Source organism: Pangasianodon hypophthalmus, chromosome 1, assembly GCF_027358585.1.
Source record: "Pangasianodon hypophthalmus isolate fPanHyp1 chromosome 1, fPanHyp1.pri, whole genome shotgun sequence".
Taxonomy (NCBI): Eukaryota; Metazoa; Chordata; class Actinopteri; order Siluriformes; family Pangasiidae; genus Pangasianodon; species Pangasianodon hypophthalmus.
The window spans coordinates 23,096,794-23,112,432 of NC_069710.1; the positions used below are offsets into that span (position 1 = coordinate 23,096,794).

The following is a 15,639-nucleotide window of genomic DNA, read 5'->3' on the forward strand; positions in this document are numbered from 1 at the left end:
TCTGTCTCTGTCTTTGTCTTTCAGGACTACATTGACTCTCTGAAAGGCCTGTGCTATGATGGGATGGAGGGATTGCTTTATCTCTCACTGTACTCATTCCTCTCTGCTCTGGCTTTCACAGCCATCCTCTGCTCCCTTCCGGGAGCCTGGAGGAGCTTTTCCAGGTAACCTATACTGTTCCTGCTGATTTGTATTAAAAGTGTGAATGTTCTTTGTGATAAATGTGTTGAATGACATAACAATACTGTGGTCTAATTACGAGTAGGGTTCAAAAGTTATATACAGTATATATTTTTTGCCAAATTGTACTTCTCAAACAGGTTACATTATTATTCACTTATTTCTGTTCTTTTTCTGTTCTAGAGGAGGGATTGTACTACATTTTCCCAATGTTTTGTAATGATAATTCAGACATCCTGTTGAATATACTGACCGCAGTGTAAATGGGCATTTCCTTGACATTTTCAGAAACAGAATTCTGCTCCAAAAAAACTCACCTGATGAACTATCCTCTTTATGTCCTTTACTGGTCCATAAGGCCATCATTTTTTATCTGTATAAAAAAATAACCCAGTGTGTTACCCTATAGTTTCAACTGTAAAGTTTCAACATTTCAGTTCAATTCAGTTCAGTTTTATTTGTATAGCACTTATAACAATGGACAGTGTCACAAAGCAGCTTTACAGAAATATATAAATTCAGGATATAAATTTTAAATTCATAAATTTATCCCTAAAGAGCAAGCCAGAGGCAATGGTGGCAAAGAAATACTCCCTGAGACATTATGAGGAAGAAACCTTGAGAGGAACCAGACTCAAAGGGAACCCATCCTCATCTGGCTAACACCTGATAGTACAGTTATAAATAATTCCCTTCTATATGGTCAAAAAGTACAATTGTGTAACCAGGAAATTCATTATAGTTTTAACATGAAGTCTATCTTGTTGAAATTATCAACTGTTCAATGGTGACTTGAGTGCAAAACTGTTCATGGCAAGTGCAGTCCTAAAGATATCATATCAATTGAAGTCCTAAGCCATTGTTGCAAAACTGTTTGTATCAATTGCAGTCCAAAGCCATCTTCATGGTTTCTAAGTGGTAGCATCCACAGTAATCTCCCTTATCTTTAGGCTGTCCATGTGGGGCCATCCCCATCAGCAGCAAGTGGTTTCCAACTGATGAGAACTCCAACCAGCAGTAGGGCATCAGGCTGGATCAGGCAGGTCCTGAGAGCATAAAGGGTCAGGATCACTGGTATCTCAGGAGTAGCATGTGTAGCGAGAGAGAGAGAGAGAGAGAGAGAGAGAGAGAGAGATTATTAGGTATGCTTATTGTCACATAATGGTTAAGGACAATGTACATTGTGTGCAGAGTTCAAGCAGAGACTCCAGCAAGACTAACTATGACAGCATAACTAAAAGGGACAACCTAAAGGTAACACAGACATGAGGGCGCCCTGGGACATAAAGGGATGAGACGCATGAGAGTGGGGGGCGACAGCATCCAAACATCTCAGTTCACCAAAACACTCTGGGAACCCTCCAGACCTGCTCCTTTATCTAAGAAAAAAATATTCCCAAAAGACTTGACTAAAAGAATATATTTTCAGCCTAGACTAAACACTGAGACTGTGTCTGAGTCCTGAACACTAAGTGGAAGGCTGTTCCATAACTGTGGGGCTTTGTAAGAGAAAGCTCTACCCCCTGCTGTAGCCTTCACTATTCAAGGTACCAACAAATAGCCTGTAACTTTTGATCTAAGTAGGTGTGGTGGATCATAAAAGACCAAAAGTTTGCTCAGGTACTGTGGCGCGAGATCATTCAGTGCTTTATAGGTCAATAGTAGTATTTTATAATCAATACGAAATTTGATTGGGAGCCAGTGCAGTGTGGTTAAGATAGGCGTGATGTGGTCATATCTTCTGATTCTAGTAAGGACTCTTGCTGCTGCATTCTGGACTAACTGGAGCTTGTTTAAGCACCTGCTGGGACATTCAGACAGTAAGGCATTACAATAATCCAACCTAGAGGTAACAAAAGCATGAACTAATTTTTCTGTATTATGCAGTGACATTATATTTCTTACCTTAGCAATACTGCTGAGATGAAAGAAGGCTATCCTAATAATATTATCTACATGAGCTTCAAATGAAAGACTGGTGTCAGTAATCACATCAAGGTCTTTTACTGCTGCACATGATGAAACAGAAAGGCCATCCAGAGATATATGTAATCAGAAAGCTTACTTCTAGCCACATGTGCTACTAGTACAAGTACTTCTGCCTTGTCAGAATTAAATAGAAGGAAGTTAATAATCATCGGCTTTGCTTAAACATACAACTGTGTGTCATCAGTGTAACAGTGGAAGCTAATACCATGTTTATGGATAATTTTACCCAGAGGTAGCATATATAAAGAAAGCAGTGGGCCTAAAACAGAGCCTTGCGGAACACCAAACTTTACCTTAGAAGGTGTAGAGAAGTCACCATTTACATCTATAAACTGATAAAGATCAGTCACATAAGACCTGAGCCAGGAAAGGGCCATTCCCTTAACTACAACAACATTTTCTAGTCTATCAAGGAGAATAGTATGATCAGTGGGGTCAAAAGCTGCACTAAGGTCAAGCAACACGAGCAAGGAGACGCAACCCTGATCAGAGGCCAGTAGTAGGTCATCAGGGTTTTGGTAACTTCTAGTTTAAAAGATATAGGTACATAGCCAGTGCTAAGGGAAAATTTTATTATTTTTAGAAGAGGTTCAATTATTTCTGGTATTATCTGTTTGAAGAAACATGTATGTAAGGAATCTAGTACACAAGTTGATGATTTTGATGAGGAAATTAATAAAATTAGTTCAGTCTCTCAGAGGAGAGTAAAGCATTCTAATTGCTGATCTGATATAGTTATGTGTTTATCTACAGGATTAGTCAATTGTCTGGTTTTAAATTTATAGTCTGAAGTTTTTGCCTGATATTTTCAATTTTGCCATTGAAAGAAATTCATGAAGTCATCTCTACTACATATTGTTGGTGTGCATGTTTCTGTGGAGGTCTTCCTAGTTAATTTTGCTAGAGTATAAAATTAGTAATTTTAAATTACTAAATAAATAATTATTTTTGTTATCTTCTATTAGTGTGGGAGATACACTGATCTTTCCTATAGTCCAGGAGGCTCTCCTTCCATGTTGTTTGAAATACTACCAATTTAGTTTGATGCCATTTGCATTCTGATTTTCGAGTGGTCTGTTTTAAGGTGCGTATGTGATCATTATACCAGGGTGCTAGTTTTTTCTGTCTAATTATTTTTCTTTGAAGTGGAGCTACATTATCTAGAGTGTAGCAGAACATTGACTCTAAGCATTCAATTGACGGATCAAGTTCTGGGGGTCAAACAGTGATCCAATCATGGTTGATAATTCTGGGAGATTATTGATAAAAGTCTGTTCAGTTGCTGACGTGAATGTATGTTTGATGCAGTAGTGTGGCAAGGTGCATATATTATGACTAAGACACAATTTAAAAGAGATGATGATGACCTAAGATAACTTCAGTCTGTGGAAATGCGAATATTTTCTATAATTAATCCAAATGTTAGTATCAAGAGTGTGACCACCATTATGAGTGGGTCCTATTACATACTGATTAACCCCTACTGAATCTAGAATGGACACAACTGCTCTTCTCAGAGGGTCATCTGGATTATCAAAATGAATATTAAAGTCTCCAACAATTAATGCTTTGTCTAAAGAAACAACCAGGTTTGAGATGAAATCCGCAAATTCACAAAGGAATTCAGAATATGGCCCTGGGGGTCTGTAAATAATAATTAGTGGAATCTACTGGGTAGACTTATTTTTTGTGGCTACATATGTTATGTTAGTATAAAGATCTTCAAACGTGAATTTATGTCTAGGTTTTTGTGTGATGCCTAGATTATCATTATAAATTACTGCGACACCTCCTTCTCTGCCAGTTAGCAGGGGCTGATGTATATAACTGTATCCGGGAGGACTAGTGTGACAAAGAGGAGGGAGGGGCCAGGCTGTGAGGATGCACACCTAGCACTGAGTTGTCTAATCAGTAGGAGAGAGTAATAAAGGAGAGGCTGGAAACGCCTGAGGGAGAGAGGAAGAGAGAGAGAGAGAGACGCACATGTGTTTTATGTTTGCCTTACATTTGTGGTTTCCGTTATGTTTGAGTTCTGTTTGTGATTAAACTTTACTTTGGAGTTCAGTCAGTTCCTGCCTCCTCCTTGCCCATGTGTAAAGTTTGTTACAACTAGCCTCATTTAATGCTACATACTCATTTGGTTCAATCCACATTTCTGTTAAACACAGTAGATTAGACTCCTGCTCAGTAATAGTTTCATTAACAGTAAGCGCTTTAGATGTAAGAGATCTAATATTTAAAAGTCTTCAGATCAAAGGTGCTGACTGTGCATTCAGTATGATCTAATTTTATGTTAATTAAGGTACTAAAACAAACTCTCTGAGTATATCTACATTTTTATTTAACTTGGGCAACAGGCATAGTCTCAATATGGTGGAACCTGAGTGACGACTCAGTGCAGCTAGCAGACGGTCAGTTTAGCCTGCTTGTTTGCTCCCTGGCCTTGGCTCTGGATTGTCACCGATTAACTAGGCCTGTCCTGAGACTATGTGCTTTGCTGCAAGAAATGAGAGCAGCACCTTCCTGAGTGGGATGGATACCATCCCGCCCTAACAGGCCAGCCTTGCCTTTAAAACTGCTCCAATTAACTATAAAGCCCACCACCTGGACATCCAGCAGTTCAGCAACCATAACTTTCTGTAAGCTACATCGCCATGCTGTATTGGGATGGAGCCAGAGCATGCTACTGCATCAGACATCGCCTTCGCTAATTTACACACCTCTACAATGTTACTCTTAGTAACTTCTGACTGACGAAGGCATATATCATTAGCTCCTATGTGAAAAACTACCTTTGAAAACCTATGCCTGAAGATTACCTGCTATGTCCGGTGCCCTGGCTCCTGGTGTACACCTAACTAGTGCTGCTGGTGCCCCTAAAGGCCTAGCTAATTTCACATGCTGCAAGATAGAGTCACCTATAACCAGAGCCCTTTTAGGTTTCTCAGCAGTGCTTCACTGAGGAGAGCAAACCTGTTGGACACGTGAAGCGGAGAGGAGTGGTGTTCTCATGGGCAAGCCTTAGCGTTAGCTTTGGCTTTGCGATTATGCCGCTGAGTCGTCACCCATTCGCCCCGCTGTGAGGGCTCTAATGCCGGAGTTGGGGAATTGCTAACTCCACCTAAGGCATCCAGACTTCTGCCTACAGAAACTATTCTGCTCTCGCTCTCGCTAACCCTCTCTAGAGTCTGGATGCGCACCTCTAATGCTGCAATCTTGTCCGTCAGAGAGCTAATTAACATGCACTTATCACAAATAAAGCAATTTCTAACGATGGAGGAAGGAAGACTAAACATTTAAAAGCCACTTGAACTATACTAAAAATATGCTTAATTAAATGTTATTAGGTATTAAAGTAACATTATATGTATGTTCTAATATTTCGTAACAGCTGTGCCATATTGCTCTATCTTATCTCCAGGCCAGCATCATTAAAATATCAAATTGTGTACATATTGAAATATTGAAGTATAGCATGAAAAATAATAAATCTTCAGTATGGTAGTGGAACACTTCACACTAATAACTAGAGCACATTGATTTCAACAAATATGTACAGTGTACACTCACTGCTCACTATAATAGGATTCAAGTGTTTATCCAATCAGCCAATCATGTGGCAGCATCGCAATGCATAAAAAATTATGCAGATACAGGTGAAGAGTTTCAGTTAATGTTTCCATCAAAAATCAGAATGGAGAAAAACTGTGAATGAAGATTGGGAAAACATTGCCTGGTCTGATGAATCTGCTGCAATATGCAGATGGTAGGGTCTGAATTTTGTGTCAGCAGCATGAATCCATGGACTCAAGGTGCCAGATCTGAATCCAATAGAGCACCTTTGGGATTTGGTAATATGAGAGACTCATAGCATGTATGTGCAGCTGACAAATCTACAGCAATTATGTGATGCAATCATGTTAACATGGCTCACGAATCCATGCCACAAAGAACTGAGGCTGTTATGAGAGCAAAGATGGGTCCTGCCCAGTTCCTAATAAAGTGGCCAATGAGTGTATATGTAACTGTATATGTAAAAACAAATGCTTTTAATTTTTCTTTTATGCCATGGGTTCTGTAGAGGAATCCATAAATTAGTGGGACTCTTTTTCAGGCTTATAAGAGGCGTATTAATACATTAAACTCTGAATAACCACCTCTGTACATTTTATAAGGGAAATATCAGTGGTGTACTTTGTGGTATTGTTACATGTATGTCTAGAATGTCATTCTTTTTGAGCATGCTAACACTCATTATGTTGCATGCTGTCTTTGTGTACTGTGACTCATTTATTTCATCCATTTTCCCAATTCACGGCACAGAGACTCAGAGGAGTATGACGACTCGGACAGCGAGAGCGAGGACCCCTTCACTTCCCATCAGGCACGTAGACAGATGGCCAGGGGGTCCCAGCGTGGGGCCTTGTCCCCCTTCTATAGTTACCAGGGGGCTGGCTGGACATCCCCCTTTTCTAGTGCACCTCCGTTGCCGTGAGTAACACATGCACAGACACACAGACAGACAGACAGAATGAGCCAGTGGATCACATATGTATGTTCATACACCTTAGAATGCACTGATTTATGCAGTGTGATTTTAAGACAACCTACGTAGAATCATATGTATAGAGTTCATGTCATTTAGTTTTAGAGAGGTGAAGAAATTAGTGTAGAAATTAGTAGATGCTAAACAGCTTTTTAGTCTATGGTTGAGTGCTATGCACATCAAGACGACAGCATGTCAATAGTCAATGCGCCATTCAACGTTTTAAGAAAATATAGAGTGTAGATAGATGTACTGACAATCACAGACATATATTTGTACATCACTGACAATCACAAACATATTTGTTACCACTGACAATCAAAGACATACAGTACTGTGCAAATGCCTTAGGTACCCTATATTTTTTATATAGATTTACAGGAAATGCTTATTTTAAGCCTATTACTTTCTCTTGCCAGTAAAAAAAGTTTATTTAAAAAAAAAATCAATATAGCATAGGGATTTTTGTATTTTTTTATATAATGGACTACGTTTCTAATTAAAAAAAAATCATTGAGACTATGCTGAGTTTTTAACTGCAAAGACAGAACTATAAAAACTTCTCTAAAAAAGGCTGGAACCACCTGCTAGTCGATTTATCAGTGTACCAGATAGAATATATGCTGTTTTAAACTTGAAGTCAGATTATCAGATTATGAGATGTTTTTCTGGTTAATCCACAATATAGTAATTAATAAGAATCTTTTCATTTCATTATGTTTGAAGGCATCTTCACTTTACAGAATTTTTTTCCTAAGACATTTACACAGTACTGTATTTTTCTTCAAGTTCATGCAGACACATGTAGATAGCTGCAAATATACTTACAGCCAGATACACACACATAACACACACAGACAGACACACAGACAGGTGGACATGTTGAGTGCAGCTTAGCCAAACGAACAGACACAAGCCCAGAGGTCTGTCTGTCTGTCTGTGTGTCTGTCTGTCTATCAGTCTGTCCATCTTTTTCAAGACAGACATAAATCCACCAGAGGCAATCAGACTGAATGTTTTTAGGTAAAATCCCACCCTCTCCAGTATTTTCTCGGAAATCAAATTTGCGCTTCCACAATCTGCCTTCCCATCCCTCACACTCTCTTATTTTGCTTGTCTTCACTGCATTTGCATGATTTGTGTTTTGCTTGGGCTGCAGTATTTTATGTGCATTTCTGTTGTTAGGAGGGCTTGTGAGTAGATGTTATTGTGTCAAAATCAAATAATTCCTAATTTATACATTTAAGAGCCCTCCGCACTACTCTCTTGCACTCACTGTTGCCCTTAGCTATCACCCTGCTTCTTTCCTGTCAGAACCCTCATAAACGGATTATTGTAATGAATAAGGTCTTATATAAGGTGTGTGTTCATCTCTTTAACTCTCCTCCACCCTTTCTCTCTCTTTATCCATCCTTGGTCCTGTTTTTTGTCCCTTACTTTTCTCTGGATGTGGCATGGCCCTTCTCTATGTCCCTCCCTGCCACTCCTTCCTCTTTCCTTCCTCTTGTCCCTCTTTCTGTGTCTCTATGCAGGACTCCAAACACTTCCTCCAGTGGCAACCCTGGTTATGAGAGCCTGCCTCTGAGTGACAGGCAGTCCCCACCCCCCTCTGTGAGTTCCCCTGTCTGTGTGCCATCATCATGACTCATGGCATTTCCATTGGTTTTTAATCTGTGCCAGGATTCTAACTGGTTCTAGATGTTTTTTTTTTTTCAAAGGGCTTTATAAACCTGCAAGCAGTGAACACACTTAAACTTTAGGACTGTGGTGTTCTCATAACTTGGTGAACGGGTTATAGTATTTCTTAAAATTTGCAGAAGTTATGTTGGTGACCCTCTGTCCTGGGTGTATATTTACTCAAACAAAGTCCTAGTTGAAATCTATTCAGAGACAACAGTTTGTTGGAGTGTTGAAGATGCCATATATGAAATGTTTTTTCATGTTAATTGATCAAACATAAAAATTACTGAATTTTATTATGATTTAGCCCTGAGTTCCGATAAGGCATTATGGGCCCTATTTTCGTGATCAAGGCATGAGAACATGGCGTTGTATATTCTCTGTATTTTCGTGACAATCAGCAGAGAATTCAGTTACAGATTTCATACAAATTTTAGAGGTAGAAATAACCAGCTGACTGGCTGAACTTGCAGCAAATGTGTTTTCTGACTTCATTGTCACTAGATTTTATGTTGACATTTTAGTGGTAGTGTAATAAAATCTTAGAGACTTGGAGACAAATGTTCCTGCCTTTATTTGTAATTGAAACAGTCTGAAATCAGGCTAATGCAGCAATCAAAATGAAAACACAAAAGGTTCAGAATGTCAATAATAAATAGGCTATAGACAGAATGATACAGAGTACACCAGAATACAATATGGCCCTTGTTGGTTTGTGACTTTTTTTTTGCGCCAACTGCAAAAAAATCACTATTTAAAGCTATTACAGTTTTATTTATATATCTATATGTAGGGTTATTAGATGGTTTTCATCTTTTGGGAGCATGACAAAACAATGCATTAATGGAAGGTCCTGCAAGTCAGCAAAGGCGATCATCCCTATATGAAGTGCACAGTTAACTAATCCTGAAATGTTATTTTATTCAAATGAATTTGCATGGATTTCTAGGAGGATTACATGTCACTTAAAAAGTGCAGTAGGATGGATGGGTGCATGTTTTTACAGCTGGCTAAAACTAAAAGGTTTGGCATTCAGTAGCTAGGACTTAATTGTTTGTTCTTGGTTGTTATGGATATCGTAATTCATAATACAGTTCTGCTGTATTTTGTTAGTTGGGTGAAGAGGTTTAGTCTATTTATTCTAGGCTATTTATTCTTTAGCCTATTTAAGTCAGAAAAATGCAGTTTTGGCACTGTGTCTGTTAAGATGGGACCTCAGAAGGCCAAAATGTTTTTTAAATAAGCACTGCACGGGTGATTTTTTGAATGTTGCACTGCTCCCCCTGGTCCCTTCATTTATGACCGTGAAAATAACTACAGAGCACAAATGCAGATTGGCTTGTGGACAGTCAAAAAATAGCAACACTCGGGCATTAACAAGCAAAGTACTCTTGCACTGACACGAAAATAAAGCCCTACAAGTATAATTTCTTTTTATACACTTTGCAACTTTGATTGTTCATTCATTGCGTACTGACATTTGCTTTTATTCTTGTCTTTTTTTTGCATCTGTCTCCTCCTGGATTTGTCTGTCTGTGTGGCGCATGTCTGTCCAATTCCATTGTGGTCATGTGAAAGTACAGTACTCTCCCAGCATGCTGACAGGCTATACGGGTAGTCAATCACACCCCAACCCTGCCCATTCAAGGAACCTGTACTCACGCTAATTTTATGTATAGTATTACAAAAATTATATATATATAGCAAATATTTAGTTTTAATATGGATGGACACTTTACTGAGAGACTAATTTAAAAGTCATTGGAATACTAGATGTGTAAAACAACTGTGGAACGTCAGGACCACTGAGATTTAATAAGAAGAAACAAAATGAAAGTTAAAATATCTGAGTTGTGCAATACACAATTTCCCCTTCAACCTGTTCAGTGTCGTGTTTACTGGAGACAGGAAACAGGATGGTACTGACGTTACCAGATTGATGTTACTTTATTATTCTATTTTTAAATGTATTACTACTTTGTTTTGGAGTTTTTATATTGTATACTAGGTCACAAACACATGAGAATAATGGCACAATTTTTTTCTGTATGAAGCTTAATGGGCACTGGATTTTTTTTTTAATGTTTTCTAAATATTTGACTGTACCTTTTTTTCAATTATTGGCAATTGTGTATTACCTTGTATACCCTCTGATACTATATAATATACAATATTACTATATGATACAAATATACTGTATATTCACTGTAAATTATGTTTGAGTGTTGCACTTTGATGCTTAAAATAAGAACAATATGAAAATGGCAACAATAAAGAGAGATCTACAGTTTCTCTAGCCTCTGAGCTGGCTACGTATGGAAATAAAATTCCTGACAGCATTGCAGCAAAACAACCTCTGCCATTGACTGCAGTGCAGTAGCCATAATGTACACAGCAATAATACTGTTTTCTTAACTGATGAAGCACACATCTGCAAATTAGGGGTAATGTTCTGAAAACAGTGTGTCTGTAGTAGTTACTTTATAGCAATTCAGCTTAAAATTGATTTTTAAAAAAAATCACTTCTTAGAAACATCATTAGGTTATTTCCTAATAACCTAATAAAAATATAATATAATATATAAATATGTAAGATATTAATAACAATAGTGTAACTTGTAGTTTGTCCATCTAATAAAAATCATAATTTATTTGCCATATAGACATGAGAAAGATAAAATTACTGTAAAATATTCAGTAGTCCAATGCACAAAATTGTGCAAATGTGCCTATTTTTACATTTACGTTTCTAAAACTTATTACTTTTTTAAATAATACTGTGCAGGTCAATAAATGAAAAATTTAATGATCTACATTTTTTTGGCCTGATAATGTCAGTCCCAACCAGACAAGGTAACTCTCAAGATAATTTTTTTGTAACATCAGAAGTTATAGTGAAGCTTTTTGTTCACAAAGATTTGTGATAAATGTGCTGACTAATTTAAGTGTATCCACCCTAATTTGCAGGATTGTTCTCTCACTTGAAACAAGTAAGAAACAAACACTGTGTATTATGTTTGTGTGGGTGATACAGGGTCTTCTTGATATGTTCTGTGTGTATGTATGCACATATAAATATACTCAATTTGCCATTGCATTAATCCTGCCCTTTCCTATCCACTTATTAATCCAATAGCCCTGTGTTTCTATGATTTTAATGCTCCTTTGAATGGCCTACTTTTTCACTACTGAAACTAAATATGAATAAAATAAAACTAACAAAGATGAAATAACTAGACCCTTGTGTGTTCTGTGGCCTGATGTAGAAACAAAACAGTAATTTGCAAAGTTCTAATTTAATTGTCATATCACTACTCCAACATTGGTTAATTAAAGTTTAAATAAACTACCAAACCATTGCCATTTGAGTTCTGTTATGGGAATGACACCAGAATTTAAAACGTTTAAACGTTCTAAAAAGCTACAATAAAAAAGGACTTACCAAATAACCTAACACAGCGTGGCACCATAAAAATCAGCTAGATTGTTATTGTGGTCATTTTTTGTGAAGATATACTGTACTTTCTTACTAGACATTTCAGTATGAATTACCGTTTACTCTTTCCTTAAGCACAGTTAGCTGATGCATGGTCAGAAGAGTGGCCTATAAGAGTGCCTTATGGTTGAGGCCACCGAGCATGATGAGGTACTTGCTCAATGATGTGGACATAGCAGAAGAAATGCTGATTTGGACTAGAAGCCATAACTTGTAATTCACAACCTCTGACCAGTAAAAACTTAAGAAATCAAGTCCAACAAATGACATCAAATCAACATGGCTGCACGCAGCGTCAGCAGTAAACAAAGTAGCAGTTCTTACCTTTAAATGAATAATGCTGTATGTACAATTATTTGCTTTAGATCAATGTTTGCTTGTTAAATCTATAACACTGACTATACAGTTTGCTGTTTTGAGGAGGAAAATATATATCACTCATCACTGTTAGCTGGCAAATGTGTTGGTAACAAAAAAAATAGCATGAACGCGTCCATGGTTGTTTTGTACTTTGTAGTGCACAGAAGTTGAAAATGATGTCATACTGAGCTCCAACTTCCCACTTGTGAGGTAAGTCAAATGCAGCAGAAGCCACTGCTTTCCACCCTCAGAAGGGTCATGGGGAGAACTAAGCAATGGGTAGCAATTGGCAAGGAATAAATTTGGGTATAATTGGGGTAGAATCCCCCCCCACAAAAAAAAGCATGTTTCTGAGGACAATTATTGGCAAGAGTGGGTCATGTGGTCAGAGTAGCAAGCCTCTCTAGACCTTCCCCAGGATGAGCCCATGCCCACAGACACAGGACACCACTCCACTGCTGGGGGAAAACCAGTTTCTTCAGCCTTTATACATTCAAATTGGCCCAAGTTAGTGTAGTTTGTCCTTATGTGAATAATGGAAACTTTAGATAGATCACAACTTCTCAGGTTTTGACAAGCTGCTATGAGACTTGCTGTAGAAGGATCACATAGCATGCCCCACTCAATAATCAATATTCCAAATGCATGGCAGAAGATAGGGCTCACTCCAAACATACGGAATGCAGAATCACTCTTTTGTTCTGCTTAAGCAGGTGAACAGCCTCTGTAAATGGTAATAGGTCCTTGATCAGACAATATTTCTTCATCTAGGATGGCCTCCCTTAATGACTTGTCATGCACTGGGGGGACCACACTGAGCTGCTGGTGCTGGAAAAAGGCAAAGAACATTAGCATCATTCATTTGGTCCACCCACACATTCAGTTGCCACATGGGAGGAGACATATCTTGGACTGATTCCACTGTCCGTCCCTTGATGGTGTGGAACTTCAGCCAGAGATGAGCCACCTACCGGCAGAACTGCCAGCAGCTCTAAACATTATGAAGGTGTCCTTCAGGTTCACTGGGTGGACCTGGTCAGACCACTGCTTGATACCAGAAGTACACATCCATAGTAGTGGATTATGTTATGCACTATACAGAGGCAGGAGCCCTACGCCAAGCTGGCTTCAGAGCTATTGCCATGGAACTATTCCTCTTCTCTAGAGACATAAAGATCCCTAAAGAAATTTTGACAGATCAAGGCAACTCTTTAATGTCCTGCTTGATGGCAGAACTGTATATACTTCTTCAGGTAAGCTACATGCAGGATTCATCACACATACGAGAGAATTTATATCTTGCGTGCAAAACCCTGCAAATTCTTGAGCGATTGTCCTTACCCCAATCTGCATTGCAAGTTCCTGATCAGGTAATAAGTCCCATATACCATCACAGAAAAGGTGGGTTCAGTGACCATCCATGTAATTCAGCCAGGCCATAGAAGAGGTGAGCAAATGTATTTTAAAAAAATAAATAAATAAATAAAAATAAAAAATGGACTGAAAATGTGTCTAGCCCAGCTGTTTGTTACAAAGCCCGGATGGATTCCTCAGGTTTTGCAATGAAGATCAGTAAGGTGTACCAGTTTGACACCTACCCCACTATTTCTTTCGTTGCCTTGTTTTCCTCTATGGTGCTATCCCTCTAGCCTGTTGCAGAGGATCTTGTGGCCTGTACAATCTGCCACAGATGCCCCCTGATCATGAGTTTGTGTCTTGAGTGTTTTGGTTCATTGCTAAGTTGCCAGCTATTGACCATGTGATGTTTATGCTGTATTTGACAAGAGGTCATAACTCGTCATTCCTGACCTCTGACCAAGAAGAACCAAAGAAAACACCTTCTCAACTCAGAACTCCTACACGAGAACTCGGAATGGTCTCCTTAACTCTGAGTTCCTCCGAGATCAGCAAGTGACATCAAATCAACATGGCTGTGCACAGTATCAACAGTAAACAAAGTAGCACTTCTTACCTTTAAATGAATTATGCCATATATACAAGTATTTGCTCTAAATCAATCAACATACAGACATATTAAATCTATAACACTGACTATACAGAATGCTGTTTTGAGGAGGAACATATATATCACTCATTACAGTTGCTAACAAAAGATGAACATTTTTTGGATTGCCTTTTTGGATTGAATGCACAGAGGCTGAAAATGACATAATTCCGAGTACCAACTTCCCAACTCCGAGGCAGGCCAAATGGAGATTTACAACTCTGTAGGAGCCATAGCCCATTTACACAGTGTCCCAAATATAGCCAACTACAAAAATCTTTAAAAATGCATGTAATTTTAAATAAAGTCATTATGCCTAGCTACTTGGTTGCTTGAAATCTGGAGCTTTTCCAAAGTCTGCAGGCCGGCAGTATGACCATTTTCAGCTCCTTCTTGTTTCTAGGGCTTTTTACCTTTAGCACAATCAATGGAGATTTTTTGGGCAAGTGATTTAGAGCCCGGAACGTTCCGCATGTGGGGAACCACATAGAAAAAGTGCTATGATTCCAACATCATTCATCCAATTTGGATGTAAAGCTGAAAGTCTGCACTTTGAGATCATTATTTTAATTTCAACTCCAATGTACACTGGTAGACAGATAAAATAACCATAATGTCCAATTATACCTGTATATAAAGACTCACTTACACATGCTGAGAGAAAACACAGCTGACTGCAGATGTGCAGAAATTAACTAAATTTAATTAAATTTAATTAATTAAATTTTTAATTACTAATCGACCGGACTGTTCATAAATACATGGCACTAGTGCAAGCACTGTGCAGACTACAGCAAACACAGACTGACGAAACAGCACTTCCTTTTTTAAATAACAGTCAATTTATTAGTGAATATTTAATTCCACTTGTATCCTCTGAGATGTGAACAAACTGAGAAAAGAAACATAAGCAAATAAAAAGAAGAGTCAGGAGAAAAAGTTTCCCAAAATATGCAGAGCTGGATGAACAGAAACATCTCACAACTTTAATTATATTTACAAAGACTGTGCTGTAGCATTTCTGTGCATAGTTGGCTACACACCTTCATCAACCTCAGCAGTGCACTGCATAGATGCAGAACAAAAAACACTGCTCAAATGTTATGTTAAACTCAAGCACTTATCCTGAGAGAAATGAAAAGTGGGGGAGAAAGAAGAGAGGCAGGTGATGCAGCTGTAGCAGTCTGTGCCACATACTGCTATCATGCCCGAATCCTTTGTTTAAAAAAATAAAAATAAAAATAAAACACCTCCTTTACAGCAGAGATGATGTCCCTTACATTAACCTTTCAATTAGACTTCTCTGTGTGTAAGTGTGACCATCTGGGAGTGCGTCCTTCCTCTTTGGTAGTGCTGCGCTGCACAGGACCGTCCTTTTTTAAA

The 15,639-nt window shown here is 38.3% G+C and overlaps 1 protein-coding gene across 8 annotated transcripts in view; it reads left to right on the forward strand.

The window, feature by feature from the left end:
- ttyh1 (tweety family member 1) overlaps positions 1–15,155 on the forward strand; it is a 33,054-nt gene extending 17,899 nt beyond the window's left edge. The window contains exons 12-15 of one of the 8 annotated variants that reach the window (XM_026940030.3): positions 25–164; positions 6,493–6,660; positions 8,248–8,326; positions 9,974–15,155. In XM_026940030.3, coding sequence (XP_026795831.2) covers positions 25–164; positions 6,493–6,660; positions 8,248–8,326; positions 9,974–9,997 — 411 coding nt within the window. In that variant the 3' untranslated portion in view covers positions 9,998–15,155. The other 7 variants (XM_026940029.3, XM_026940034.3, XM_026940032.3 and 4 more) reach the window with 7 other exon arrangements.
- Positions 15,156–15,639: the final 484 nt, after the last annotated feature.